The sequence below is a fragment of the Brachyhypopomus gauderio genome, unplaced genomic scaffold (assembly GCF_052324685.1).
Source record: "Brachyhypopomus gauderio isolate BG-103 unplaced genomic scaffold, BGAUD_0.2 sc57, whole genome shotgun sequence".
In the NCBI taxonomy this organism is placed as follows: domain Eukaryota; kingdom Metazoa; phylum Chordata; class Actinopteri; order Gymnotiformes; family Hypopomidae; genus Brachyhypopomus; species Brachyhypopomus gauderio.
The window spans coordinates 437,679-465,000 of NW_027506880.1; the positions used below are offsets into that span (position 1 = coordinate 437,679).

The 27,322-nt window shown below is 44.8% G+C and overlaps 1 protein-coding gene across 2 annotated transcripts in view; it reads left to right on the plus strand.

Annotated features, from left to right (window-relative positions):
- Positions 1–27,322, plus strand: part of grid1b (glutamate receptor, ionotropic, delta 1b) — a 247,679-nt gene that overhangs the window by 101,259 nt on the left and 119,098 nt on the right. For both annotated transcript variants that reach the window (XM_076988003.1, XM_076988004.1), the window contains exon 3: positions 27,216–27,322. This exon is cut by the window's right edge and continues 178 nt beyond it. In XM_076988003.1, coding sequence (XP_076844118.1) covers positions 27,216–27,322 — 107 coding nt within the window. The remainder of the gene's footprint in view (positions 1–27,215) is intronic.

Below are 27,322 nucleotides of genomic sequence, written 5' to 3' on the forward strand. Positions count from 1 at the left end.
ATTGTCCTGTTGGAAGGTCCAACGTCTCCCAAGCCGCAGGTTTGTGACTGACTCCATCACATTTTCCTCCAAGATCTCCTGGTACTGAAGGGAATTCATGGTACCCTGCACACGTTGAAGCTTTCCTGTACCATTAGAAGCAAAACAGCCCCAAAGCATAATTGACCCCCCCGCCATGCTTCACAGTAGGCAAGGTGTTCTTTTGTTCATAAGCCTGGTTCTTCCTTCTCCAAACATAGCGCTGGTCCATTGTCCCAAACAGTTCTAATTTAGTTTCATCTGACCACAGTACACTGTCCCAAAACCTTTGTGGCTTGTCCACATGACTTTTGGCATACTGCAGTCGACTTTTCTTGTTCTTTGGAGTCAGCAAGGGGGTGCGTCTGGGCGTTCTGGCATGGAGATCTTCGTTATGCAGTGCGCGCCTTATTGTCTGAGCTGAAACTTCAGTGCCCACATCTGACAGGTCTTTTTTCAGTTCCTTAGCAGTCACGCGGGGATTTTTCTCCACATTACGCTTCAGGTAGCGCACAGCAGTCGCGGTCAGGATCTTCTTTCTGCCACGACCAGGTAACGTTTCCACTGTGCCCTTTAACTTGAACTTGCGAATGATACTTCCGATAGTGTCTCTTGGAATATTTAACAACTTCGCAATCTTTTTATATCCATTGCCATTCTTGTGAAGAGCAATAACCTCTTCTCTTGTCTTCTGGAACCATTCTCTTGCCTTCACCATGCTTGGAAACACACCAGTAGATGTCTAGAAGGAGCTGAGTATCACAGTCCTTTTAAATCTGCCTAATTGGTGCTTATCATGCTTGATTGCTGCTCGTTGACATCCACAGATGTTTTCAATACCTGATGGAAAACACTGGAATGAACCTCTGTTCTTAGGAGTGGTAGTCGTAAAGGGGTTGAATAATTGTGTCAATGAAGAAATCACAAAAAGGCCATTTAATACTTTATGACAAAAAAAATTGATGCTATCTTAGTTGCATTTAGTTCTTTAACAAGTCCTTGTAAGATTTCATTATGAACACAATTACAAATGTGCACTGAATTCCATAAAACCCTTCGCAGCATTGGGGGTTGAATAAATTTGATCACAACTGTACGTGATCCCTCATTACAGGGCTCATCATTTTCAGGAGAAGGTAACATAATCCTTATTAAAGCTGGGACGATAAGTACTAGGCATGATATCTGCTGTGGTCAATAACCGCCTATGAACCGTGAACATGACCAGACTCTGGACAGTTTCTCTCATGATACTCTGCCAAGATTTTAATACAGCCATTGCTTCCAGTGCCTACAGAAGCCTTTTTCCCCCCTTCAGCCTGGTCTTCAGCAAGTGAACTAAATGCCTGGCCAGTGTTTCACAGGAATTTCACTTGGCCAGTCAAGAAAGACCCACTTACTTTTCTTTTTTCACTGGACGCCTCTATAGTTGATGCCATAGTTTGGCTGTGAGGTGGAGCAGCTGCCCTCCAGTGCCAAGGTGTTCGTGTTGGTGTGTTGGCTCAGGCCGTGCGGCTACGGCAGCTCCGTCCACGGCGGTTCATTCTGCCGTCTCCACTCTGAAGCAGCGGTGATCTTTGGCTGTGTTCCCCATCCCATCCACTCTGGCACAGGTTAACCTTTGTCTGCCCAAGACTGTCCCTGCTTTAAGCACTCCTGGCAAGCTTTACCCTGACCTTTCTATTCCTGGGACTTCCCAGTAGCTCCAACTTGGAGGCGTGCCCTTCTTAGCAAGCATACGAAGGTCAGGACGGCCATCTTTACAGATGTGGCGGCGTCATGTGACCAGGACCAGACCCCTGGTGCAAATTCCACACAACTAGAATCAGCACTGCAACATTCGCTAGCTCTACTGTGCACAAACTAATATTGCACCAAGAAACAACCGTATGACCAGTCCCATAATTACATACAGTCTCTCAAAACATGGGGACAGTAGGAGCACTAAGAGTTCCATGTACCTGAACCGGAGCCGTTTCCTTACAAACAAGACGTGCTCGAAAGCAGAACATAAAAGCATCCCCGTGACTCTCAGACTACACTCGAGCTGTTCACACTGTTTTGAATGTTGCCCTAAAGTGTCACTCCAGAGAGAAGTGCCATGGTGAACACGGTGCCATAGTGAACAGCAGCAGTGACTAAAGCCAGAGCAAACAGGTGTAGAACACAAAGCGTGCAAGACAGCTCTCGCTAGCCGAGCTGGGCTCCGCCGTCTGTCACTTGACTCACTGGTAGAGACGCCTCACAGGACACCTTTTTAAACCAATTTAGCTGCTTCAGGAAGTCGAAGATTAAACAAATGGTGGAGTCGCGGTAGTGACGAGGAAGATTCCGTCAGGTGGCTGGTCTCCCTCTGATGCACAGACAGGTGTGAGAACACAGTCATACCAAAGTCATACTGTGTTCAACTCTTCACTCACTGGGGGCGGTGGAGGAGGGGCTTTGAAGAGCACTAGGGGTGAAGCGAGTTGCCACGCTGAATCTCAATTAGTTTATGCCTGTTTCTTGAGAGACTGGATTACATTGACTTTAACTGATGCTAAATGCCTGAATGGTAGATTTATTCCACAATTTCAGATTTTCACAAACAAATATTCATTTCATTCATTCCATGTGGTGCCAAAACAGGGATTACACCAAAAAGCCCAAATACTTATTTCCTTTATTCACACAGCATCAAAATATAATTCAAGACTGTATTACAGTTTTATAGGCAGACAGCTATCTAACTTCCTCCACTTACATGTTTAAACTAGTCTCTCATTAAAAAGGCTGTAGTTCGCTCAATTTCCAATGTGTGACGAACATAATTGACAGAGAGCTCAGACTGACTGTACATGTCAGTGGCATCATCTCTCCAAATGTAAAAAAAAAAACAAATAAAGAGAAAACCAAACAAACAAGCAAAAAATAAACACCCAAAAAAACAAAAACCAAAACAGATTTAGATCAGGGTGTGGAAGGGGGTTGGATTCATTATTTGGTATGCAAAGCCATCAGGGATATAATGAACAATGTCAGGCATGAGCAGCCTGTCCCTACCTCCAGGGTCCCTCCCATGGAGACAGTGAAGAGAGGCGTGCGCAGGCCACCCGTCATTATGAATCCACTGAAGGGAAATAATTCCTGTGGAAATTCATGCTTTCATAAGGCATCACCCTGGCCCTGTTCTGTCTGTCAGCCACGAGCTAAAGATGAGTGGGGAAGGGATAATGAAGCCCCCACCCACCCTACCACACCACACCCTCCTCTGCTACACCCTCAGCTGCCTGATGGATGATGGGCTGTTTGGAGTACTGATACATTAGGGACTGCTGGGAGATTGGGTTGGATCAGAGCATCTACTGGCGAATGCCTGAACATATTTGTGGAGAAATATTTTTGCTGGGATCAATTTTGTGTGCGTGTGGGTGGTTGTATGAGAAAGTGGCAGTGTGTATAGTGTGCCAAGGTCACTTAACTCCTTGAGTTTGAGTCAATCTTTGGGGGACCAAAGAAAACCCAGACACCCCTGTTTGACTCCACAACAATTTAATTTCATTTCTGTAAGTGAGCACATTAGCTAACTTACCAAGAGAACTCCAAGCTAATCCTGCATTGTAACAGAATATATCTCTTTCTTCTAATATATTTGCATGTAATGTGCAAGGTTCTGTAATAAGAATGAATCCTGGGATTGTGCATATTTTTCACAACCCTTTAAAAACATTTTTCTCTAGTAAAGAAGATAAGATCACTTTACACATCATTTCATTGTCATCGTGCAATCAAATTATCATAGTAAGCACATTCTGCAAAACTCTGAGTTACATTTTTCTTTTTTAAAGGAAGGCTGTACAATATCTCCTTTGATTACTGATATTATATGATAAGCCTTTGCAATAATGCTATTGCATAAAACTGCAATATGCAGATGAGCTATGTAGCAAATGTTATTTTTTTACGTGTGCTGTGAGCATCCTGAATAATCTCAGATATTCCAGATGAGACTTCAATCAACACCTTCATGACTCACCGCATTCACAGGATCCTACAAACATAAATCATTGTGGTTAAAATAATGTAGGCCAGTCTTTAACCATGTTACATCAAAGGTTCACCAATGTGTTATTAGATATATTTCAAAGCAATTTAATTGCAGTATAGTGCATCTGTCCATATAATGCAGGCCTGGTTATTACTCTAGATTATTTCTGCTGAAGGAATCCATCTGTGAAAGCTCCAAGATTAAAGCGTTAGATGGGAAAAGAAAGCTCGAAGCATATGCCCATTTGCCCATGCACTGGGGAACTCATGGGACTAAATGACATTTTCCAGGCCGGCAGACAACCGCCGGCAGCGCTGCGATGCTCAGACGAGGCTCTGGGCTTTATGTCGGCGGGAGAAGGCGCCTCCGTTGACTGGCCCTGTATTCCGCTCGCCGAGCCGCCAAATTAGCCTTTCATCTCTCCGAATTACATCATACGAGGACTGACGGCTTTGTCGTGACAACCGAGGGCGCGTTTTCCGTGTGCACAGAGCCGGTCATGTGGTCTCTCCTGCAACACAAAACCTTCCTGCTAAGAGCTTATTCACCCTGCCATGGCAGATTCGTATTTTAGTCTTGTCTTTTGATGGCTCTTCCCACTAGGCCTGCCACATCACACTTTTAGTCGGGGTGTTTTCAGTTACTTAACCATTTTTTAACAGCCGGGCCTGCATGTGACGCATGGCCACTACCTGCTGAGGTGAACATGGCCTAGCTGGCCGCTTGGACTTGCTTACCTTTTTCCCGAAATGACCCGCATCTCTCCCATGTCCTGCGGGCTCTCCCGAGCCGACTGACTGACTCACACTGCGGCAGACAGCTGCCTCGGAACTGCGGGGTAATTTGTTTAATGGAACCGGTGGCTCCCGGTCAACAAGCGGACATGCGCGCGGACGGACACTTCCGCGATTAGGAGCTGCTTAGGTAGAGATTATTACCTTTGCCACAATTGCGTAGGAAACTTTATCGTCTGGTCCCACACCAAATTAAATCAATTAAACGTCAATAAAATCACCCTTAAGGGGGAAACACAGCGACTGTTTTGTATGGGGAGGAGAAGAGAAACGGGTGGGGATCAGAATACCGTCAACCCCGTTTTCAACACACTTTGATCATCACGAGAAGTGCTTCACGGTGCCCACGCCCCGGTGGCAAACTCTTAATTGATGAAGTTAAGGGCTCCATTGGTAACGTTTGTTGTGCATATTACCGTGTACTGATTAACCGTGAACAAGTCCCTAACAAATTCAACCGAGTGTCAGATTTTCAAAACATATTTTATAGGTTGGTTAAATCCTCAGCTGGTGACTAATCTTGTTCTGAGCATTAACAGACCATGTTATGAGCGTATTTATGGGGCTCATGTGGTAATGATCCACACATTGTTTGGGAAAACTGAACAGCAGTCAGCTAAGAGAGGTGTGCTGACGGCGCTATTGCAACCAGCTCGTCACTCATGAGTTCGCCGATATCTGTACAGATAGGAGGGCTTCTGGACACCTATTTGATGGTTTTCCGGTTATTTACAACATTCTAAGCCAGTTTTATGTTCTAAAATTAAGACATAGCCTTGAGTTGGATGCAGATAGTCTCGGGGGATCTGCCTCAAAGAACTTTTTTTCAGTCAAAGATTAGCCTTATGTAAATAATTATATAGCAAGTCTTTTCCGCAAGAATGAACAGTTAGCAAGCAAAGTGATGGTAAATTACTGCATTGTGTAAAAGTCTTGCTTTAGGGGATCTGTTTATCCTTAATTACAGCTATTCAATCAAACATGAGTAACTCGTCAATAAGAGGAGCACCTACGAAGCCATCTCTTCTGTGGCTAGGGTGTAATTATAGACCAGCCAGGATACAGCAGGAACTATTAAAAACATCAGTAATCCAAACCAAAGGTTAGTGTGCAACCTTTTTTTCTCTGACAAACACACATACACTTTAAAATAAAACAATGAGTTTAAAAATTCTTGTTTATCTTTAAAATGATTCAGATTGCACCCATCAGAAATTATTGCTACATTGTCTCTCCCACCGTATGACATAATTAGAATCAGTGTTGGGTGTGTAAAGTGAAACCACACCACAAGATTTGACATCCTGGGGGCGATCTATTAAAGGACAGCCTCGGATGTAATGAACAGCAGTTCCTTGTAGGGGAGTCATTGAGAAGAATGTTTATTTGATGCGGTTTCTTGGAACACCGCTTGTTTCGAGATGTGGGATATGAAACTCCTTATGTGCACATCCTGTCAAAACGTGTCTTTGGGAAGCCGTCTTCTCTGCCCCACTATTGGGAACACAAATATCCATTTTCAAAATATGAGTGAACGTTTAATTGCCGTCTGGCGTCGCTTTTATTCATTTTGGCATTTTTTTGCGTGAATGTTGTAATTAGCTGTGCGTGAGCTGCGTCTTCACTGGCCCTTAGAGGTGTCATTCACAATCGTGAGGTATTACAGGAAGTCTCATTGAAAATGGCGAGTGTGTTGTGCCAAGCCTGCGTGAAGCTTGTGACAAATCACGGTTTATTATAATGTAATCTGGCAGGGCCTAAACGCACTGTATTATGTGTGATAGCGTGAGTGTTAGCGTAATAGCTGTGTCCTGTCTGCTGATTGGAGAGGGGATGAAGGTCATGGGGTGAAGTACTGGATGGGAATAAGCATGGCCTCCTTTAGGGTCATGCTAAAAAATCAGATGTTAATTCACTTTACATTGCTGGTATAGTACAATTCCCATCAATTAGACCGTCTTGCAGGTCACTGTTAATGTATTCAGCAGTCAGCAGTTCAGGTGGCATGATTGTCTTGCCATGTGCCTCTAAACTGACATTAAAACAAAGAGCGGCTTGGGTGGACCGGCGCTGCCAAAATCCATTGGGGTCGCAGTGATGATGAGGGTGCTGGCTGTGCCAAAGCCCCGCCCCCACTGGCAACACCAAACCATGGGCAGGGGGTGGGAGTGGCCTTGGTGTCAGTTCTGGTCCACAGTCTGCCACCAAACTCTATATGCTATAATTGCAAGCAGAATATTAACCCTGATATTGTCACAATCGCTTAGCCCGGTTTTATGAAGCCAACAGTCACCCTGTTGGCCACAAGATATGAGCACAGTTGGCCACTTTGAGGACAGTGTTTCTGACTGCCACCTAATATGGGCACCAGCGATGCAGGATGGGAGGGGGCGTGTAAGGATCTCATGAATATTCAAGAACATTTCCCCCAAAGCCATTAGCGGTTCTGAGTCACAGTTGTGTGCAGACGTTAATATGACAGGGGTGCTCAGTGAATGCTAAACCCATAATGGGGTAGACTGACTACTCAGAGAGAGAGAGAGAGAGAGAGAGAGAGAGGATTTGTTTATTTCTCCCTGTTTGGGTTTCAGGGTGATTGGTCTGGACAGCATTTTTGGAGAAGATGGTATAGTTCTCGGAGGATACAGCCTGTCCACCATTGTAAAATTCCTCGTTCCACTATGGCTGTCAATTACATGAACAAAGCATTTTGATTTGCTTCGATTCTGAATGGAGTACAGTCCATAATCATGTGAATACCATTGGACAAGCAAGTCTGATGACAGCCATTAGGGATTGAATAGGATAATGATAACATGGATGATAAACGAGTCATAGTGACAGGCTCAGTAATGAACGTCACCAGCGACTGATGTTTTTTCTCGGGATGTTTGAAAATAAAGCTTTGATTGAGCCATATTTTTTTGTATTGTCTTTTTTTGTGTGACATTACACTAATTTAGCCATAAATATTTGATGGTGGTCATGCCAATACACCTTACCTAGCAAGGTGGAACTGGACTGTACTCCATTCAGAATCGATGCAAATCAAAATGCTTTGTTCCACCTTAAACAAAGGCGTTTCCACTGTAATATAAGCAGAATTATAGGCAGTATTTGAATTAGTTCATGATGTCTTGGCTTCAGTGTTGTGTTATGCACTGTTTGCAGCCAGGGGTCAGGGAGGAAATGTCAGCCTTCGAATAGCACTCTGTTAATTAGACGCCGGTGTCTCCAAGCAGCGTGAAGCCCCTCCCCAGGGAAAGGCACAGTAGGCGGAAGGCCAGAGCAGTGAGCCCAGAGGTCAGATCTGACTCGCAATTGTTCTGTTGTTCCATGGTCTCCACACTCATCCTGGTCATGCAAAAAAAAAAAAGAACGTGATGCTCAGAAGTTTATTTATTTTAATTTTTTTGACATCGCAACACAAGATGGGTCACAGTTACGGCATGCATCCCATAATTCGGGCAAGTGTGGCTCTTTCTCACACGTGCCCGGTTATCTTCATAATACAGGACTGCGTGGAGGAGCCGGTGCACTCTGAGGGCTTTGATCATGTTGTTGTTGTTGAATCCTACAGAGCTCGATGGCTAATAGAGAAGCTAAGTCATCGCGTGGAGTTGGACTCAGACGTGAGCCTCAGACGTGAGCCTCAGACGTGAGCCTCAGACGTGAGCCTTAGATGTTGCCTGGGGGGACGTGCGTTCTGCTGAACTCCTCTACTTCTAATAGGAGCTGCACTTTATTCTCCTCAGCATTTTTTAAACAATTGAAACTTATCCAGACAGAATTCTCCACAGCTGTGCAAAGATGGCATGAAATGATCCCAGCGAATTGTTGTTTAACCAGCATTGGTGCGTCTGTAGTCTAGCAAAGGCAGGCGTTCCTTACCTGTGCTCCACTTGATTAAGTAACCCCTACACTTATAATAAAACCTGAACTGGCAGGCAGATGAAGTCAAATACACCTACTTCAACCTTACATCATGTGTCGTGATGGAGCATAGTGCACTGTGGTCTGCTTTCTTTTATTACGTCAACAGAAAGGAGGAAAGACTGCACGTCTGTGGACCCCCCCAGTAAAGGAAGAGTCTTAAAGGGCACTTGCTTCTCAGTTTCTCAGAGCCTCCACAGGTCCACATGCTCATATCAGACCTGTAATTGGAAAGGTTTATTGAATAGTTTATAGAAACTAGTTTTAGAGATGCTCCCTTAAATGTGCTAATAAAAATGTTTTAATCAACCAGTTAGCAGTATAACAGTCATTCATATTAAGCCCACTAAATTGTGTTTCCTGTAATTCAGTGTTATTCATATTAGTGTTCTGTGTGAACTTCTTTAATCTTCTAAACTCCAGATTTATTAAATTATTATAAATCTTAAGAACTCTAAGTCAATCCAAAACTACTTGGAATAATTTAATAACCCCTTTGAAGGCGATATGAACGCTATTGAATTACAAACATGAGAAATGGAATTGTGGACCACTTTAAAGGGTTAATTATTAATACATTTTTTTACATTTTCGGGGGCACGCCCATTTCAAAGAGGTGTTTCCGCAGCAACTGCTGACAGCTGCGGGTTCTAGGGCCGGCTCTGGAGAGGCAGGCAAGCTTCCACTGTGACATCACACGCCCGCCCCCTTTCTCAGTCATCACACCGACGCCCCATCTGTCACCCCTAATTGCCGAGACTTCGTCAACACACCATCCGGAGAACACAGACGCCCAGCGCTTTGTTCGCTAGACCGAACCGTGCGAACGCATTCAGTGTTTGGAGTATTTCCTGTATTGAATGCGTGAAAGAGTTGATGAGTGTTTCTAGTGAGTCTCAGCACAACAGGATGCCCAATGCTTACTGATCATGCATTTTAAGTGAAACAGACATCTGCTTGCCGGAATGACTTCACAGTCAGCGTTTACTCCGAGGGTATCTGAAACAATAACGTGCGTATCTAGACCAAATGAACATGCTTGTGTATTGCAGAAATGGTCCCTTTTAAAAAATCAAACCCACTTAAACACTTTATATGCAAATATACCTAAAACAGGAATTAGGTTAATTTAAGTGTATAATGGATGCTAAACACCTAAACTCACACAAGAAACAATGCAATTGGTTTTTCTGTCAGTAGTTTATTAAACACTGAATTACTAAATGTGAGATTTTAAAGAAAGACGTAGGACATACCCTGTCTGGTATTTAGTTATTATTTGTTTATTTATCTATTATTATTACAGGTCATGGACTTTGCAATATATTTCAGTACAAAATTGCTCCAGGTTCTTCACCAGTCCTTCAAAGCATGGATGAGATTACCAATGATGTCTGTTACTGTCTGAAATTCCTTAATGATGGAAAAATGCACAGAACTTCAGAAGTGAGTGTATTTCATCGACCGTTAGTCATTATTAAACATTGACACCTTCATTTTACCTTAATTTAACATCTGTTGAAGGCCCCGAGCGACATGAGCATGATTACAGGCGATCAGGAGATGGCATCACCTTCAGTCAGCCTTATGAGACTCAGCTTCCAGATTTTAATCATGTTGTCCCAACCATCGAGGGGGTTCCTGCTGCCTGTCCTGGTGTCTCCCACCCAGCCTCCACCACGGGCTGTGCTCAGGGCGACGGGCCCGATGTCCCATGCTGCACTGCAGTTCCCCATCACACTCATCATGCAGCAAACAGTTGGTGTGGCCGTCAAGGTCAGAATCATTCTCATATCTCCCACAGAACGCCGGGGCTGCTGGGACAAACTGATTAGGGGTTTTTTTGTTTTTTTTCCTTTGTCCTCCCATTTCCAAAACCATTAAGCATTTTATTTTGCAGCATTCTGACAGATTGACATCAGGAAAGTTATGAGGTGTAACTGGTTTGCTCGAGGTGAAACAGAAACAAGGCAACGAAGAAAGAAAGATAGAAAGAAAGTGGCATCACAACAAATGAATAGCACTTAAAGATTCTGGATCTAGGCGATTTGCCATATAAGAGAACAACTGAGTTTGTAACCGTTGTGTTGATCAGACAACCCACTGCCTGTAGCTTGTGAAGCTCATAGAATTTCCAGTTAACTAGTGAATCACTCACTAAAGCAGCCGGCTGCTTCCCCAGAGGCTGCTATGGTGGCAGGATTTGCCTTTAACAAGGATCTTGTCCCGGCTGGCACTGGCCTCGATGTAGACCGGGGTTGTCGCTCACTCCCGTTGTTCCACCATGTACGCGTTTTTCCCGTTCTGGTGTCATGGACGTGCTTCTCCCGTTCTGCTGTCATGAACACACTCATTACGCGCAGTGTTGCTCCACCTTATTAAGGCGGAGAAATGCGCAGGCTCATGACAGCAGAGCGCAAGCACACTCGCACTTGTGGTTCGAGAGGATGGGGGAGGGGGTCATCGCACTCTCCATGACAGCGAGAACACAACAAATTGATGGTGCCATTCGGCATTTATCAGACTAGGGGAGGAGATCTCTCACGTTGTTTCTTGGGAACGATGAGAAGAAATGCCACTACGGTTTGGCTCGTTTCATTTCTTCAAGGCCTCGCTCTTGTTTTCCTTCCTCGTGAGCTAAAGTGAACTGGGAGGGAGATCCGTTGTGGGAGATGACATTCACTGATTGTCTAGCTGCACCACTTCTGAAATGAGCATTATGGACGAATCTCGAATGGTTGAGGGTGTTTTATAACTCCCGTCCTGCTTCCACCAGCCGTCTGATTCAAAAACGACCCGGGGGACGTGCTTTTAGATTTGGCAGCAAGCGATTTAGCGAGGAGTCTTCCGGGAGACTCCGAGGGCGTTGGGTGTCTGCGGTCGAGTGAGCTGTCGCACGGTGGCGGGAGCTTCATTTCCCTACCTTTGATGGGGAAAAAAATATTAAAGCTCTTCATCTGAAATATTCAAGCCCGCAGATAACCTGCCTGTGGACGCGGCCTCTTTGTTGGCATGAAATAAAAGTGCTCGGGGCTCTGTGAATGAGTGGGGGTGTACCAGAGGTGGGGACTCGAGTCACATGACTTGGACTCGAGTCAGACTCGAGTCATTAATATTAAGACTTTTGACTTGACTTGAAAAAATATTCAGAGACTTAGACTTGACTTGGACTTTTACACCAATAACTTGGGACTTGAATTGGACTTGAACCTGTTTACTTGCAAAGACTTGATTTTTTTTTACACCAAATCTAAATTTTAAAACGCATATTAATATTTATAAAGTGCGCCCCATTAATTTCATTTCCGTCCTTCTGACGCAGACCAGTCCTCTGCTTTTCCATACTCTGTACGTGTGTGTGCATGAGCTGCAGCACAACCAATCAAATGGGGGGTTGGCGAACGTAAATTTTTACCGGGCGGGGTGTAAAATGGACACAAATTAAGTATTATATCGCGATCGATCGATCGCCAGGGGTTGGTGCCAGAGCGAACTAGTAACTCATTGAATCATAGATGTGGATCAGAGGTAAATAAACTAGATTTTTTTCCGTCGTGAGAAATCGGACGTGTGGCGTGAGAGCGTGTGAAGACGGTCAAATGCGTGTGTCTCACGCTCAATGCGTGAGAGTTGGCAACCCTGGGTTCTGTATCTGAACTCGGGGAAGAGAGCCTCTCTCTGTCACCATCATAATATCCAGTTCTATCTCAGCATGGATTGTGTATTTGAAGACATCTACGTCGAGAAAAAAATATATTGACAAAAGTGGAGCGAGTTTTCAGCTATGGGGACATCATTCATCGTGCACAAATGACATACAGACTTTTGGCCAGGAAATGCAATGCAGAATAGTTTACTGAAATGTCTAAAGTTGCAGATTCCTGTTAATTGTTCAGTTCTTATATTTGTTTGTCTTGTGTCACTCACACATGTTCTCCAAGAAACCAGATAAGAGAAGAGAGGGAAAATGCTGTTATGGTTCTTTGTATTGTACTGTGAAAATATCAGCACTTTTTATTTGAACATGGAGTTCTACTTATGACTTTTTCACAGAATATTTATTTCTGGAAAATTGTAGTTTAAAGTATGAATATTTTTGCAGCTAAGTTTAACAAATTGAACTGTGCAATAAAGAGGTGTAATTTTAATTTTTTTTAATACTTCGTGTTTTCAGTTGCACATGTTTTATCAAGATTTGAGGAGAATACAGATTTTAAAAAGAACGCATGTCTATTATTTACATTTAAAATATACCTGCAACATTGGTAAAAAAAAAAAAAAAAAAAAGACTCGAAAGGACTTGAAATTCCAAGTTTCAGACTTGGGACTTGACTTGACTGATGCCTGTCTTGACTCGAGACTTGACTTGACTTGAGTGTCTTTGCTTGAGACTTGACTCTGGACTTGAGGTATAAAGACTTGGACTTACTTGAGACTTGCAAAACACTGACTTGGTCCCACCTCTGGGGTGTACTCACTGCTCCATCCTAGTAACTCTGAAAAGTTCTGAAGATCAAGGACTCGGATCGCAACCTCCCAGGTCCCAGGATTTAGCCACCCAGGTTTTGTTGATGTGGGGACTGTAGGAACTGTCTTCCTCCTTTAACGAGGTGCAGCAGGGTACTCCCAGCCCTGTTCTTTATGTTTATGATGTCATCTCTTTCTGACTGGCACTAGGACTGAATTCGGTGACCACAGACTACTGCTAACGACCTGGTGTCTGGAGGTCCTGAAACCTAGAGGTGTCTGGTGTGGAGGTCTGGAAGCCCATTTGAGAGCAGCAGTGACGCATTGTTTTGGTTTTTGCTCTTACGGGATTGTTTGTTTGTGCTTTTGTAGCAGCCACATCATACTGATAGGAGTTTGGCAGCTTGTTGAGGAAGTGCATCGTCATTTCTGGAGTTCCCACGGCGAGGGAGACATTTACTAAGTGGAATAAACTGTCAACGTCAGCCATTACACTCAGCCGGGGCCTCGGACTAGCTAGCACCAGCCACACAGCTCTGCTCCCAGGGAAGGGCAACGGGAAGGTCTTGCTCCTCGAGCCGGTCAGGCCACTCAGCGATACCCCTGACAGATTCACTTGATTATGTCAGTGGATCTGGAGTTCCACTTCTGAACGGTCAACAGAGGAAAATGCAGTGTATATCAGGATGACATAATCTAAAGTGTTTATAAGTACTTCTGGCAGGGGAACAGAAAGGCTTCTTATCGAGTCCCTGTAGCCTATGCTATCATGTCTATTTGTTCAGTACATTTTTGTCAGATAATGCAAGCCACAGAGGTCTTCCCGCAGGGATACACACACACCCATTCTGCAACACTAGTGTCACACTGTGTGTTGGGAATGTTGATGTCTCAGTGAAAGGCCATACACGGGTGAGGCATTCAGTCCAGACCGAGGACACAGAACCGGAGGAGGCGAGTTGATGCTCCAAACCAGTTCATGGTTTGGAACTTTTTCATTGGGGCCAGGCCCTTCAGACCTGGTTAATATCCCCATATTCCTCCACCACTCGAGCAGAGCTGAGTATTCCTGCAGGGTCTGCGGTGAAGGCGATCATTCATCTGCTGATGTTGGGTCTGGAGGCCATCGTGCGACTGCTCCAGCCGCACTGACTTTTCCACAAGGTCAAAGCTCGCAGGCCAATTTGTGGTTCACAGCTGGCCAAGCTGGACCGATAGAGGCGCCGCCTAACTGTGGATGTTCTGCGGTCCTTGGGGACGTCTTCATGGTCATCGTTGGGCACCCATAACAATGCATCTTCATAGCTGCTCAGCGCTGGCTGCATCACAGCCCCCTGCAGTCATCGTCCGTGTGTCGCTCCCTTGCGATTGGCCAGAGGATGTGGTGTGGTGTCCAACACATTCATGTAAGAATTTCATATCTTGTTCTCACAGTCGTCCCAGGGTTCTGCTTGATGCTTTAGCAGGGTACAGAACTCCATTGAACGACTGTAAATAAATAGATATGGTTAAAAAACCCAAATACGGCAGGGGAATGTTATGCAGGTATGATCCTGACAGATTATGATAGCTTTTCCTTATTCTGGTTCCTTCTCCATCTTTGCCATGTTTGTGACTTCAAATTTTCCTGTGTCATGCTCCTCTTTTAGAATGACTGCACACCGCGATGCCCCATATCAGAGGAAGCTTTTGTCTCAAGGTGAATTGCAAATCCTACAACATTAAGTGCAAACTTAATTATAAAGTTTACTGGTCCGTGAGCCAACTACAGACAGTCTGGTTCTCTGGATCTCTTGCTCTTCACACCCATGGCTAGCTCCTTGACCCAGCCTCAGGAGACTTTTTCCTGCCCCACTAACCACCACCCACCCCTCTGCCCCAACCCCCACTCTCCTCCATGGTCCTCTGATCACCAGAGAGTCCAAGGCTGAGAGAAAAGGGAAAGTTGACTTAACAAATGTCACAGGCTGCCAGTACGGCTGGTTATTCTCAGCAGCACTTCAAACGAGGGAAAAAATAAAATAAAGTAAAAAGGGCAAAATGAATTTCAAATGCCAGCATTTCTATAACCTTTAATCAATACTACAATGGGGACAAGGACGAATCCTTTCTTTAATGGAAATGACTGGCCCGCACTGGCCCCTAACACGCTTCTCTTTCCGATGCGTGCGTGCGAGTCCTCGGCGAGAGAGCAGCGGGCGCACTACTCTGCGTCTGCGTCTCAGCCCCTTTGTGGCGTTTCAGTGCGTGCTGGCAACTCTGGATTGCCGAGGATCCAGCCACGTGCCCTTTCGCGCTCATTTGCAATAGCTCTGTGTTCGGATGACATTCGGGAAAGGCACCCCGCCCCTCACACACACATTTCTTTTTTCTAAAGGCACCATCCGTGGTAGCAGGCAATGATGTTTGCCTTCAAGCTGTGAGTTTGATCAAGCACAATGCTGGTCGAGGAGAAGGTGGTGGTGAAACTCACACAGTTGGGAGGGGCTGCTACAGTTTTGTAGGGAAATGAAACTGTTGATTAATTCCAGGTCAGAAGAAGCTCCTGTGGTGTTTATTTAGGTGATGGAGGACTTGACATGTGGAGAACAGAGCCCTGATTCTTCAGGATGAAAATGATGCTATTTCTGGTGGAGCATGTAGATGTGTCCATCTGTGACGTTGGATGTGCCTGTGTGTGTGTGTGTGTGTGTGTGTGTGTGTGTGTGTGTGTGTGTGTGTGTGTGTGTGTGGGTTTGTTGTGGGTGGGAGAGAGGGTGTATGTATGTTTGAGTGCTTCAGTTTGATTGGGGCTTTTAACACACTCACTTTTCATAGCCTTTTTGTGAGCTTTAACAGAGAGGGTGAGTCACAGCAGGGTTAAGATAACCCTCTTTAACATGCAGAGAATCATGGGGCCTTGTCATAGAAATAGCTCCGTCAATCAGAATATGACCCTCGCATTAAAGAATTACACTCTGATTCTGATGAATAAATTAAAATAAGCTCTTACAATTAAAATAAGTTTAAAATGTGAAAATAGGTTATTTCTTCCCTACAGTACCTGTTCATAAACACACACACACACACACACACACACACACACACACACACACACACACACACACATACACAAGCACAGCAAATCAGTGATTCCCAAACCAGTCGAGCACTTCCATCTGTTTCCTGCAGAATGGAGAAGGTCAATGTCCTTCGGCCAAAGCAGCATGTTAATAACGGATGTCCACAAATGAAGCCCTTTGTTTGACTGGTTCCACCACCTCGGCTGTAGGCTGACCCCACATCTGGCACCTGGAGTGTTACTAATCACCTCAGGGCTCCCCCTGATGGCCATAACGGGCATGGTGGTCAGCTGTGACATCAGTGTTTGTCCTGGCAAATGGCCACTGCTTCCTCCCCGACACCAAGAGCTCAGTGAAAGGGAGATGGCTGGTGAAAGTTTTGGGTTTTGTTTCTTTTATGAGTCCACAATGATGATTTAGTAGATCATTAAAGAGTCACAGTGCCAAGAGGCAGGAAACTGCTCAATAAGTGAGGCCAGTTTCCTCCTTTGAGTACGACCACACGTCCACCAGCTCACCAGAAAATCTACAGGAGTGGTGACACCCCGGCCTCCTCCCTGGTACGGCTTTGGCACGTTCGGTTTTCACGTTCATGCTGTCTCCATGCGGCATGAATGTTAATGTCTGAAAGGTTCAGCGTTGCCTCCCCAGACCTCTAAACCGTGTGGGTGCACACCTCCAGCTGCCACGGCCTTTGCCTGGAGCTTCCTCTGTTTAAGTCTGTGAGAACTCTTCCTCTAACAGATACCCGTCATGCATATATTCATACATGCAGATAAGCTTAACAAGCTAAGTGATTCCTCATGAATAATGCAGGTTATTAGGTGGCGGCCAGAGATGGCTGTGAGGTCGACCAGCAGCATGGATCCTATGAACTCCGCCGGTGCCTGGATGGTTTAATGCTGCAGTTTTAATTTCCCAGGAGCCCTCTGAACGCTCTGGTCCCCTTGAGAAGAACGCCTGGGCGTCTCCGGCGCCTAATGTGGGAGGGGTGGCTGGGGAGTGGGCGGGACCTGGGGTGGGTTTCAGGAGATGATGGGCCTGCCCCACGGCCTGATCCCATCAAGGACAAGAATAAGTTAAAAGGAGTTTATCGAGTGCCGTGGCCGTTTTACAGTGCGTATGTGCGCCGGACACACTGAGTCCTCTGGGTTCACGGCTGTCTGTAGTCTCTTGCGAGCTCGTCTCTAGAATCAGCCCACACTGCTTTTGCCACCAGGCTGTGTTAAGCCCCGCCCTCAAAGCTTTATCTCCACCTTGATATCATATACTGCTTTTGTCTGTAGATGCCCCCTGACCTCCTCGCTGTTATCTGACCAGCCAGCCAGAAAATGGCCCCTGGGAGGGGCTTTGGTACATGCTAATGAGGATCTGCCAGCGGAAGTGTGTGAGCAGCATGTGTAGCGTCCGCCATGACGGCAGGGATGGTCAGGAAGTGCGACCACACAACTTTCAACACTGTGCACATTTTCTTCTTTTGTTCCTTATTCATCTGTTCATTTGTTTGCTTTCTGACTTGGTCCTTGCATTCCATCGATTGTGTCACCAGTAAGGAATGACCTGTATTTGAACACGTCAAGTAGCTTTAATGTATGAAAAGCTTAAGAGTGCCTTCAAATTGTGTGTAACTTTAACGATGGTTGCATACAGTTCTACAGCCTTAAAGGGGAGAAACAGGGCTGTTTTCCCATGCTGGCTTTATTCAGAGTGACATGCAGCAATACACTGAGGATGTTGCTACTTCAGTGGAGTGGGCTGGGATTGGGTGTATGTGGAATGGGTGGAGTGTGGTTGGGGAGTGGGTGGAGTGTGGTGGGGGTGTGGGTGGAGTGTGGTTGGGGAGTGGGTGGAGTGTGGTGGGGGTGTGGGTGGAGTGTGGTGGGGGTGTGGGTGGAGTGTGGTTGGGGTGTGGGTGGAGTGTAGTTGGGGAGTGTGTGGAGTGCGGTTGGGTATTGGATGGGTAGTGGGTGGAGAGCTGGTTGGGAGTGGGTGGGGAGCCAGTGGGCAGCAGGTGGAGTGCGGGTGGAGAGAGGATGGACAGCAGGTTTGACACACACCCCTTTGTTAAACATTATCTTTGTGCCTCTGTGTTTGAACCTATTGTGGAGGCTTCTTTATAACCCCGTATCATCTCCCTCTCAACCTTCTTTTAATTACACTACAAGCCTCTGAAATGATTAACACATCTCTGAAAAGGAAACAGACAAAGGGGCGGAGGCGTTCACCCATTCTTCCCCAGCCCGCAGCGTCACACATGTAATTAATAGCCATAATTAGGCTCCTGTTCTGACGGCTCGGTCAGGAGCGGGCCCGGGAGCTTGTTACAGGTGTTGCGTTCGTGCTGGCCTCCTGAAGTTCAAACCGCCTCAAACCGCCTGCCCCTCCATCCTCATTCCTCCACCCACTGTGTTCTGCCTGTCCCGTGGAAGCTTAGATTCTGTAAGCCATGTGCAACACCTACCACCCCACCTTCTAAAGTTCTTTGGAAGAGCTTTCTTTCAGTTTTGATGAACGTGTTGAGTGACACACCTCAGTGCTGTGCTGTGTTGGCATTTTTCATCCAGAACAAAACACTACGTGCAGGCGTGATAGTGAGTCATAGTCACATTAGCATGGGAGTCAAAATCCTGCAGGTTACAGTGAACCTGACATCTCAGAGATGTGACTCAGGTGGGGGGAGGGATTCCTTCTCTGAGCCCATCATGGTAGCCATGGATTTCCTTTTTGTGCACAATGGGTCAGACAGATGAATGAACTGGAACGCCACCCTTCTCACCCATGTAGCGTCCTCCAGCTACTGCCAAGGTTTGACCCTCAGCTAAGAGACTTGTTGTGTCCTTAGTGAGAGCTCTTAGGTGGCTACAGACTCCCAGTCCCAGAACAGAGAACCATGTGTCCTGTACATTTAGCTTAATTGTTTGAAAAAATCCAGAAGTGCTTTCACACAGAGCAGTAGCATACCTAATGGTGAATGGATTCTATCCCATGTTTATTGTTGTTTTGTTCCATACCCAGTACCAACCTTTCCCAACTGAACGTTGGTTATTATTAGCGATATGGTCTATTTTGAGATGCAATGCACCAGCATCAACAGACCTGCCATCTTCTCAACAACCCCTGTGTTGGCTGCTGAGTTTAGCTTGGTACGCCTACCCCCAGGATCTAATCTCATGCCCTGCACCAAGGCCCATGTCAAATCCTGTGCCAGAACATGATACCAAACAAAGACTCCTAATGTCCAGTCTCTAAATATGCACTCAAATCCTCAGAACTGTTTTAATGTAGATTGGCTTAGAAATTGGGCTTATTTGCATGGGGCATGGCCTTATTAGAATACTAAACAGCTAATTACCATTAAGGTGAACACAAAAAGGAAGGCAATGGGTTCTATGTAAACAGGAGACCATCCATGTAGCATGATGATGTCTGTTCTTAATCTCCAGCTCTCCTGAGGCTCCCAGTTCCCAAAGCTTTCTGCTTCATATAATATCACGATTTATTAGCCAGGCTAGCTGGGCCAAAATGACAAATCAGTCAACAGCATAAACATATGATCTCCATCTCCTCCCCCTAACCCACCATCCCATAAACCCCTTATGTGTGGTAGATTGAATGTGGTATAAATGCAGCTGGATTGTCACTGGAGTGTCCTGCCTTTGATGAGAACAGTGCGGCATGTGTTCACACATACACGTGATGAGAACTGATCCTCATCTTTGTTCTTGTGGCATCATAAGGAAACACTTCAGTTGTTCAAGCATAAGCAAAAAAAATGCCCATGGCCTAAAGCCTGGTTTATACTTTCGCGAGCGACCGTAGCGCGCGGCTCCGCCCACCTCGCGCGACCCTGCGCGAGCGGTGTAGGCGTTTATACTTTCGCGAACGTCGCTGCAGTGTTCTCCGAAACGATAGGTGGCGATAGGTGGCAGTGGAGAATAAAAAACCCCTGCAAAAACGGGGAAAGAACATTTTTACCTGACCAGAGACCGTATATATACACATCAGGCATCAAACGTAAATATGGCTTTGCAGTGTTGTCCGAAACGATACGTTAACAAATACGAGCCTCTTGTAATTCCAGGGCGACACATGAGAGAACGTGAAGACGTTAAGATTGGGCGTTTTGAAAATAAACAACCATAAACTAATGTGATAAAAAAGCGAATTATTTCGATTCATTTCGAGTATATGTATAAATATTTAACTTAATTAAGTTTAACGTGCTGGGAAATATTGAAATGGACCTTTAAAGTGACGTACAAGTGCATTAATTCCACCTTGTATAGGTGTATGAACCCGGCAAACATGACTTTGTCCATCGCGCTGAAGCGCGGCGCGCGCGCGAAGTTACAAAATTCGGGAGGTGCACGACCTCGCGCCGCGACAGCGCGCGAGGCCCTCGCGCACGGGCGGAGCCACCGCGATTACGTCATTCGGCGCGTCGAGTATAAACCAGGCTTAAGACTCATCGCTTTGGGTGACCGTTGTCTATGGGGCTTAAGTCAACGTGACTCTGGCATGTTTGTTCACTGTTCACCAACATTTATGTTTTTCTAACTTGTACAAACCTGGCTGTTTATCTAAATGGTTATGTAAAGGACTAGGGTCTGTTCCAGGGATGTCTGTAATGGAGGATATCTGCAATAGAGCACGTCTGTAATGGAGAATGTCTGTAGTGGTGGACGTCTGTAATGGAGGACATCTATAATGGAATGTGTCTATAATGGAGAACGTCTGTAATGGAACGTGTCTGTAATGGAGAGCGTCTGTAATGGAGGGCGTCTGTAATGGAGAGCGTCTGTAATGGAGGGAGTCTGTAATGGAGAACGTCTGTAATGGAACGTGTCTGTAATGGAGAGCGTCTGTAATGGAGGGCGTCTGTAATGGAGAACGTCTGTAATGGAGGGCGTCTGTAATGGAGAACGTCTGTAATGGAACGTGTCTGTAATGGAGAGCGTCTGTAATGGAGGGCGTCTGTAATGGAGAACGTCTGTAATGGAACGTGTCTGTAATGGAGAGCGTCTGTAATGGAGGGCGTCTGTAATGGAGAACGTCTGTAATGGAGGGCGGCAGGACCTTCCCAGCGTCTCCTCCGCTGGCTGACTGATCACGTCTTCCACACGTCCCTCCTTGATATTGGTGTTATATTGTTGCTGGTGGCTGCTGACAGCTCACGTTCACACTAAAGATCCCAAATGATAGGACACACACACACACGGTCAAACACACTCATTTTTAGTTTTATTGGCACTGTCTGTTGCTCATCATATAACACCGTGTCCTAGAGAAACACTCCATTCCTCAGTCTACACACCTGCGGACGAAATGACACATTAAGGGTATGTGTGGGGCCGTGCAGATTCCACTCACATCTTTGAATCGCGTATTTGACCAAATATCTTTTATCTTCTCCATCTGTCGTCCACAACCTGGCTGCCATGGCAATGATCTTTTGCTCCTCCTCCTGGTGGAGTGTGGGAGGAGCCTGTGTTTACCCTCGCAGCCCATCAGCCGGTCCAGTCAGGCTCAGGCTCTGTGCCAGTTTTCTATTGAATAATGTGGTGTCCCCTGAAAGTGTTAGCCATGTATGAAAGGGCAGGCTGTATTAAGTAGAGTTCAATCGGAGCTGACCGTAATATTACAGATCATTTGATTTATGAGTGTAACACTTTGGAACATAGTGCTTCCAGCTCACAGCCTCTTTTTGCGTGGTTTGTCAAGTTTATCTAGAAAATGCTGGAAGCCCATGGCAGGAACTCGCAGTATAATGTCACACTTATCTAATCTGTGCTCCTGATTGTTTCATAGAAGGAAAAACAGAAACTCACAGAACTGGAGCATCTGTTTTTTGGTCCCGGTGTCTGTCTCTAAAAGGGGTAAACAAGCTTGTGATTTTCTATAAAGGAGGCAAAACCTGTACTGTATCTCTCTCTCTCTCTCTCTCTCTCTCTCTCTCTCTCTCTCACACACACACAACCCAACGCCAAACAGACAAAACACACATTAGCACTGTACGCTTAATTAAGACCAGTTCTAGAATAGGATTGATTAGTGCTCTTCCAGACAAGCTGTCTCGTACACATGAGTGTATTCTGTGTGTGTGTGTGTGTGTGTGTGTGTGTGTGTGTGTGTGTGTGTGTGTGTGTGTGTGTGTGTGCACGCATGTGTCTAAGGCTTGCAATGTACATCTATAGGAAGACCGTTAAGGTTGCCATGCAACTGTTTTTAATGATCTGTCCGTTCCAGCGAGGGTATGGAAGGGAACAGGTGGAGGGAAAGACCTGCTGGAGTGAGGTTCTTGTTTTCAGAGTGTGGACGCCGAGCTGTGACCCTTCGTTTCTGCGGCCCGAGGGAATCACCGCTCTCTGGCCTCGTGCTGAGCCGGCGGGTATAAAATGCATGAATGGCCTGTGTAATTTGTGCATAATTTGTGTGGTGGTCTTCTCGGTTACAGCGATGGTGGACGTCTCGCCGGCGAGTGAGGACAAGCTCCAGTTGTGTTGTGGTCTGCATTAGTACTTTTTAAAGGAGAGAAGGGAAAGCGCCTCCGTGGCAGTGGTGTAATAGGACATAAAAGCCTTGTCTAGACGGCTGATTACCCATAATGCACAGGAGCTTCGGGCTTTTGGTCGCCACTCTCAGAGGCCTGGCTTTTGGGATGGTGGGGGGCTGTCATCAGTAAGTACAACAAAATGAGAATAAAATGGGGTAGGAGACTGATCCAAGATCAGCTTGAGATGTTTTGTAAATTATAATTATTTAAATTTCACTGGCTCTCCTAAAAAGCATAAATAAATAAATCATAAATCATTTTGCTTAGTGGTTTAAATTTGTGGAGCTCTTTATTCAGAATAAGCACTTTTTTTTTTTACTTGTCACCCAATAATGCATTTTGTTATGAATGCACTCTTGCAACAAAAGTTTTCATCCTTGTTTAGACTTACATTTCTGTAAAGCTGCATTTGTAAGTCTATTGTAATATACAGTGCAATATGGTGAAAATTGAATGTAATGGACTTCAAGTGATTCCATTGCACTGGTTGTTTTGTGGGAAGACCAAGGGTGAGGATGATATTCACACATCTAGAGAGAAGATGGTAATCGTACATCTAGAGAGGATGATAATCGCACATCTATAGAGAGGATGGTATTCACACATCTAGAGAGAAGATGGTAATCGCACATCTAGAGAGAGGATGGTATTCACATATCTAGAGAGAGGATGGTAATCGCACATCTAGAGAGAGGATGGTATTCACATATCTAGAGAGAGGATGGTATTCACATATCTAGAGAGAGGATGGTAATCGCACATCTATAGAGAGGATGGTAATCGCACATCTAGAGAGAGGATGGTATTCACATATCTAGAGAGAGGATGGTATTCACATATCTAGAGAGAGGATGGTATTCACATATCTAGAGAGAGGATGGTAATCGCACATCTAGAGAGAGGATGGTATTCACATATCTAGAGAGAGGATGGTATTCACATATCTAGAGAGAGGATGGTATTCACATATCTAGAGAGAGGATGGTATTCACATATCTAGAGAGAGGGTGGTATTCACATATCTAGAGAGAGGGTGGTATTCACATATCTAGAGAGAGGATGGTATTCACATATCTAGAGAGAGGATGGTAATCGCACATCTAGAGAGAGGATGGTATTCACATATCTAGAGAGAGGATGGTATTCACATATCTAGAGAGAGGATGGTATTCACATATCTAGAGAGAGGATGGTAATCGCACATCTAGAGAGAGGATGGTATTCACATATCTAGAGAGAGGATGGTATTCACATATCTAGAGAGAGGATGGTAATCGCACATCTAGAGAGAGGATGGTATTCACATATCTAGAGAGAGGATGGTATTCACATATCTAGAGAGAGGATGGTATTCACATATCTAGAGAGAGGGTGGTATTCACATATCTAGAGAGAGGGTGGTATTCACATATCTAGAGAGAGGATGGTATTCACATATCTAGAGAGAGGATGGTAATCGCACATCTAGAGAGAGGATGGTATTCACATATCTAGAGAGAGGATGGTATTCACATATCTAGAGAGAGGATGGTATTCACATATCTAGAGAGAGGATGGTAATCGCACATCTAGAGAGAGGATGGTATTCACATATCTAGAGAGAGGATGGTAATCGCACATCTAGAGAGAGGATGGTATTCACATATCTAGAGAGAGGATGGTATTCACATATCTAGAGAGAGGATGGTATTCACATATCTAGAGAGAGGATGGTATTCACATATCTAGAGAGAGGGTGGTATTCACATATCTAGAGAGAGGATGGTTTACCTCAGAGCTTCTGCCTCATTTCTCACATCTGGACCTTGCCTGCAATTCTTTGGTGTCTGTGTTTCATTTCAGAAGCCATTTTGTACAATAGGCCCTATGAAGCTCTGCTGGCATTAGGCGGGTTACTTCAAAAGTATTCCATTACAGATTACCTATTTAAATGTGTATCTGCACCATAATCCAAAGTTTACTAAAGTGATGTCATTTGATTCCTTGTTGTAAGTTTAGGATTAGCCTACTCTTAAACCCATGAACTGTGATTTTCAGAACACTGGTCTCCTACAGTGCAGACACTGTGCTTAGCATCAAGGTTCCTCAAGTTCCTGTATTTCCTATGTGCAGACTGATGAAGTCAGGAAATGTGCATAAAATAAAACTGATAAACATCCCAGTTGTAGAAGATGTAGAAAAAACCTAAACCTGTAGTGCTTTGTTTAAAAAAAAAACAAATTATGAAAATTATTTAAAAAATTATGATAATATTCTGATATTTCTTCTGCGACAGAGGGTCTCGCACTTTGCTATTTCATTGTTTTGTGCTGAAGATAGTATTCTCGTTAAAAACCACAGAGCACCCGGTTGAGAAGGGGTGTATTTTGAAAAATCAGATCATAATCTAGGTTCGTCACTCCCACATATGAACGCAGTAAGCAGGAGTTGATGGTGTGATAACCACAGCGGGATATGAGACGCATTCGACACGGCTGCCTGCTTGAACTTTCGTCATCTGCGAATCTGCGTCAACAACAAGAAAATTAATTTAATCAGGGTAACTTTTATTTAACATGAATACCGACACACGAAAGAAATACCATACCCATGAAAAACAGATCCCGTGTTTACACTGAAAAAGTCTGTGTTCACGATAAACAAGGCTATTAGCACTCAAATAGAGTTGCGGGATTAACGAAGGCAAGGATGTTAGAAATGCGCGTCTGTTTCCAGGTACGTAGTGGTGCACGAGAATGAAGTAAAACACTCCTCACGTTTGGCACGCATTTGCGCCCTTTAAATAAACGTAGGGTACATTCAATGCTGAAGCTATTGCACTGTGACAGCGATCAACAGCGTTCGCTATTTTAGAAGCATATATAAAGACGGGGGAAAAGAAGAAAATGAAAAATGAGTAAGGGATCTTTGTGAGTTACATCCTGCTCGTGATCCTGCCACTTAAAAATGTAGCAGTAGTCTAATTGCTTTTTTTATGTAAGTGCAATGGAATACAGGTGCCTTTATAGTGTCCTTACGTAAAAGTGGTTACATAACGCCATTAGATATATTTCGTTATTACTGAGCCCCTGCTCATTGCTAGCTTTGATTTTTCTGCAAAAAAATGCTGTCCCCCGAACAATGGCACGACGAGCGGCGCAGTGGGATTAACAGTGTCTTTGACGGGCGAGGACTTTAGTCGATACGTGTGCGCGTGTGTGGGGGGTGTCGGCGCGTGTGTGAAAAGGAGAGTAATGTGATCTGTCTGCGGTCTTTGCCATCAGGCAAGTGAACTGAAATAAAGAAAGTCATTTCTTAAGCCTGAAAACAAGACTGAATGCCTCGAAGGGTTTATCCTGATTCAATTTCAATACAATTCTATCTATGTGTGTATGTGTGAGAGAGAGAGAGAGAGAGAGAGAGAGAGAGAGAGAGAGAGAGTGTAAAGGGGAGAGAGGATGGTTTCTTATGTATAAAGTCAGTTTGTACAAAGTGTTTTTTTTCTTTGGCTATTTTTGTTTCTCGTGTGTGTGTGTGTGTGTGGGTGCGCACATTGTGGGGATCAACATGGCCAGTCATCATTAATTATTGCTTTGTTTGTTTAGATTCTCATGCCTATCCTCCTGGAGAATTTATACTCTCAAACCTCGTGACTGACCGCCCCAGGAGAAATGCCTCAAAAGGCTCAGATCTGTTTAGAAGCCTGTGGACCTCTGTAAAAGTTTGAATAGCCTAGTAATCAGAACTGATCACTGAACAGGCATCAAAAAGCAGGGAGATGTTGAGGAGCTTAGTAAACACACTGAACTGATCACTGAACAGGCTTCATTAAACAGGGAGGTGTTTGAGAAGCCAAGTAAACAGACAAAACTAAATCACTGATCACTAAACGGCATCAGAAAAGACACACAAAACATAAAACAGATATATCATAATATAATAATAAAGTAATAATGTAAGGACAATGTTATTTAATATAAATGAAAACAAGATAATAACAATATAATGTTATTTATTAATAATATATAACAAATAGGAATGTTATTATAATGTTATTTATTAGTATTATATTATTATAAAACATTCTTATAATATGCATGGATAAACTTATCAGATAGGCATATGTACCATATTTATAGACTTACATTAGTGTCCTCTGTTACTTTGTTTATATATCACCACTTAATGTAGAATGGCTTTACAAAGACCCCCGCCTGTGTTCCTGAGTGGGAAATGTATGGTTCTATAAAGAGTGCTCATTACGCACTGTTGTTGGAAGTAGTGTTCTCACACCAGTCTGAGTCACCTTTCTCTGTTTGCTCCTCATTCTATCTATCTCTCTCTCTCCCTCCCTCTCCCTCTCTCTCTCTCTCCTCCTGTAGCCTGTGAGCTGATGACCCAGGGTATCCTGGCCCTGGTGACGTCCACGGGCTGTGCCTCAGCCAGTGCGCTGCAGTCTCTGACGGACGCCATGCACATCCCGCACCTG